Below are 3,563 nucleotides of genomic sequence, written 5' to 3' on the forward strand. Positions count from 1 at the left end.
TACAGTCTCTAGTAAGGAATGCTGTCGACTGCAGCATTATAATATTTAAAGAACCAGAATTTTTCCACTGTGGTCTGAACAAGCAAATAAGAAAAATATCTCTGAATGCAGACAGTGCTTTTGTTTGTCACTTGGAAACTGCAGCCCATCTTGGCTCTACACAGAAAACAAACAGAATTCAAAACAGAGAAGGTTGCAGGCTTGACTGAGTATAGCAACTACCTATAAAGATTTCCAGTTACTTACTGGGAGTTACTTACCCAACACACATATTCAGCAGACCTTGTTCTAAACCTGAATTGAGAGGGGGAAAAAAAGAACTTAATTAGAAGCCTTTGTGGTTTTCCCCCTAGAACATTCAGTTCCTCTAAAAGGAGCTCTTCATATTAAAATAATAAATCTCTTGTTTGGTTACCAGAACACAGGTTGAGATTAATCTATCAAACCAAAAATATAAATAATAAACAGGCAAGAAAGTTGGGAGCCTAGGACAAAATGAATGGCATATATAAAACATGCCGATCACAATCTTATACAGTCCCACAGGTGACTACTGTACTTAGCTTCTGCTGGAAGTCTTCTAAAAGAAAGCACCGTACCAGATTGCAGGATCTAATGCTTTTATCATTAAAGATTTCTTCTAATCTTCAACTCAAATCTATCCTTCTACAATTGAAGTATGTTGAGTTTGGGTCTTCTTCACGGCCAAGTGCTTTCTTTCCATCAATCCTTGAGGTAGTATAAAAAGATACTAGTGAAATATGTGCTAACTCCTTGCCAGCCCCTATCCTGTCACAGGCAAGATGTCAGCAAATACTGCTGTCCTTATCTAAACAATACAGAACAGATTAAGGAAAAAAATGGTGGCTACCTCTTGGTTTTATTTCCATCTCTTTCCTACCAAACATCAGGAAAACAGTCAACAGGAAAACATCCACTAACCATTCATCATAACATTGGATGGAGTTGGGGAGGAGACGAGTTTTGCCTGATGGCTAGACCAGCAGATTTAGCCACATGTCAAAACTTCTGGTTTAATACAAGTATTTTGCATGGATACCATTCAATGGAAGACTTTTAAGCTACAGTCAGGCTCCATTCCTTTTGATATTCTAAAAAGGCATCCAAAAGCAGCCTGAACAGTATATAAAGGTGTGGGAGAGTTGGAAGCAGCAGAGGTATAGTCATCACTCCCTCTCTCCACTTCACCATGCAGTTTCAATACTGCCATCGTGAGTGTGGTGAGGGGAAGGAGCATATCTGCACTAACAAGAGAAGTTAGGCTAATCCCACCTCCAAAAGTGAATTGAGTGCATCACCTCAACAATCTGTAAAGCATGTCAGATTGTATCCGGAGCAAACCCAGTGTTAGGATAAGGGAGGGAACACTGCCTCAGCACTGGTACAGCTAAAGATGACTGAAAGTTCTTAGGTATAGGCTGGGGTCAAATGATGAAATCAAGCAAGGAGAGGTTCAAACTACTTTTGGGGCAACAGGAATAGTGGTATGGAGAAAAAATACTTATTTAGAGAAGAAACAGTATCAAGTATGTTTCTTTGGCCAAAGACTATTTGTGGACACAAGAGATTTTTATTTCTCCCTACTGCTTTCCTTGGTGCGTCCCTCAGCCAAACTAAGCATCTTATGCTAAAGAACAGAAGATAAAGAACAGAGGTCTACCTGGTATGACTTGTCTTTTGCCCAACTCCACTTGCAATGGATCGCGGGAGAGTGAGGTATCAATAATGCGTCCATCTTCGAGCGTACCCTGTAAAAAAAAAATCCTTAAACTGAGGGGTGTGTGCACATATTTCTCACATCAAGTGGCAGCTGATGTTCTAACATCAATTGCCCTTTCCACAATTGTTTTGTTTTAAATCAAGAGAAAGTGCTGATACCTATAACTTTGTAAGAAATGAAATATCATTATGTCCCATGATGAAAAAGTATGGACAGCAACTTCATGCAGGTCAATTTAATTTTCTATTATACTCGAAACAAAAATACTGTATGCAAGCATGGGGTGCCATTTTAGGAGAAGCCATTTTTCCTCTATAGTCACAGGGATGTCTTTTTCATAACAGCACTTCCTGCAACTAATAGCATGGTAGTTCAGAATCGTTACTTTTATCCATATTCAAAGGTACGTAATCAATTTATGAATGGATAATTCTCACGGAGGTAAATGGTGCTTCTTTTCTTTCAGACGATTAGACATACTAATAGCTGGTTATGATGCTGCCCTGAGCAAAAATTACCCTTTTTTTACATATTGATATTTGGATCACTATCTCAGTTTAGCTCAAGGCATGAAGATAGGAGGCCCCAGAGAAGCGAACTGTCCATGTTCCTGCTAGCATAAGGTATCTGAAGATGACTTCAATTCTTATTCTGTACATCTCTGGGTTACAAGTGATAAAAAAATTGCTTCAAAATAAAGCCAAGTCCAATGATGCACAATATACTCTGACTAGCCTAATAGTTACTAGTAATTACAGTTTGTATTGAGTGTTTCCACATTAGTTTCAAATATCTCCGCTCATAAAGTATTGTAGCAATTTAAATTAGAGATTACCAGGCCTCTTTACATAATTGCATAAAAGAAAAAGTGTGGGCATAGTCTGCGTTATTGGACTCTGACAAGATGGGCTTCCTGCCTTTCCAGAGCAGAGACTTTTCTATTTTTAATCTTTTCATCCATTTGCCTACTTTACACCAACTTCTGCACCTTTAACTGGCATAGCTCTTTTGCATTAGTATTAGAATTATAGACACTTCATCCCATCCCATCCTAATAGCTACTTTCATCAACCTTGGCTAGAAACATTTAGAGATACAGGATTAACTACGCTGCACGTTGCTTAGAAGCGCCGAGAAAGCTATAACCCAATGCTCTTCAAACTTGGTAACTTTAAGATGTGCGTACTTCAAATCCCAGATGCATACTATTGGGGAATTCTGGGAGCTGAAAATTTAAAGTTGTGAAGGGTTTTTTAGATTTTTATCCTGCCCTTTTTTTTCCAAGTCAAGAGGCAAACATACCAACACTCTTACTACTATTTTCCCCACAACAACCCTGTGAGGTGAGTTGGGCTGAGAAGCAGTGACTTTATTGTAAAACATTGGCCTATCAGATGTTACTACATTCCTAGAATTATAACGTACAAGGAGTTACTTAGGCCAGGCCCTGCACTGGCTTATGCAGGAATCCAAATTAAAAAGGTAAAGGTTTCCCCTGTCCAGTAGTGTCTGCCTCTAGGGGACAGTGCTCATCTCAGTTTCCTAGCCTAGGGAGCCAGTGTTGTCCAAATTAAAACCTTCTACAGGTGGTCCTTGACTTATGACAATTGAGTCCAGAATTTCTTATTTATTAATTTAATTTATATACCGCCCTTCTCCCGCAGGACTCAGGGCGGTGCACAGCGTATTAAAAACAGTACAAATACAAAGCATAAAAATACAAACCCCTGTAAAACCAGATTAAAAAACCGAATATTAGAAGCTGTGTCTCTATTTAAAATTATTTTTAAAATCACCCTAAATAAAATCCTCCCTAGGTCAG

General features: G+C 38.8%; 1 protein-coding gene across 2 annotated transcripts in view; it reads right to left on the reverse strand.

Moving 5' to 3' along the window:
- The window catches only part of FKBP11 (FKBP prolyl isomerase 11), a 15,192-nt gene that overhangs the window by 3,685 nt on the left and 7,944 nt on the right, over window positions 1-3,563 (reverse strand). The window contains exons 3-4 of one of the 2 annotated variants that reach the window (XM_015813922.1): window positions 1,682-1,769; window positions 261-294 (exon numbers count right to left, since the gene is read on the reverse strand). In XM_015813922.1, coding sequence (XP_015669408.1) covers window positions 261-294; window positions 1,682-1,769 — 122 coding nt within the window. Of the gene's footprint in view, window positions 1-260; window positions 295-599; window positions 846-1,681; window positions 1,770-3,563 lie in introns of those variants that run through there. The other variant, XM_015813930.2, reaches the window with a different exon arrangement.

Source organism: Protobothrops mucrosquamatus, unplaced genomic scaffold (assembly GCF_001527695.2).
Source record: "Protobothrops mucrosquamatus isolate PMUCROS unplaced genomic scaffold, P.Mucros_1.0 scaffold_76, whole genome shotgun sequence".
NCBI classification, from domain to species: domain Eukaryota; kingdom Metazoa; phylum Chordata; class Lepidosauria; order Squamata; family Viperidae; genus Protobothrops; species Protobothrops mucrosquamatus.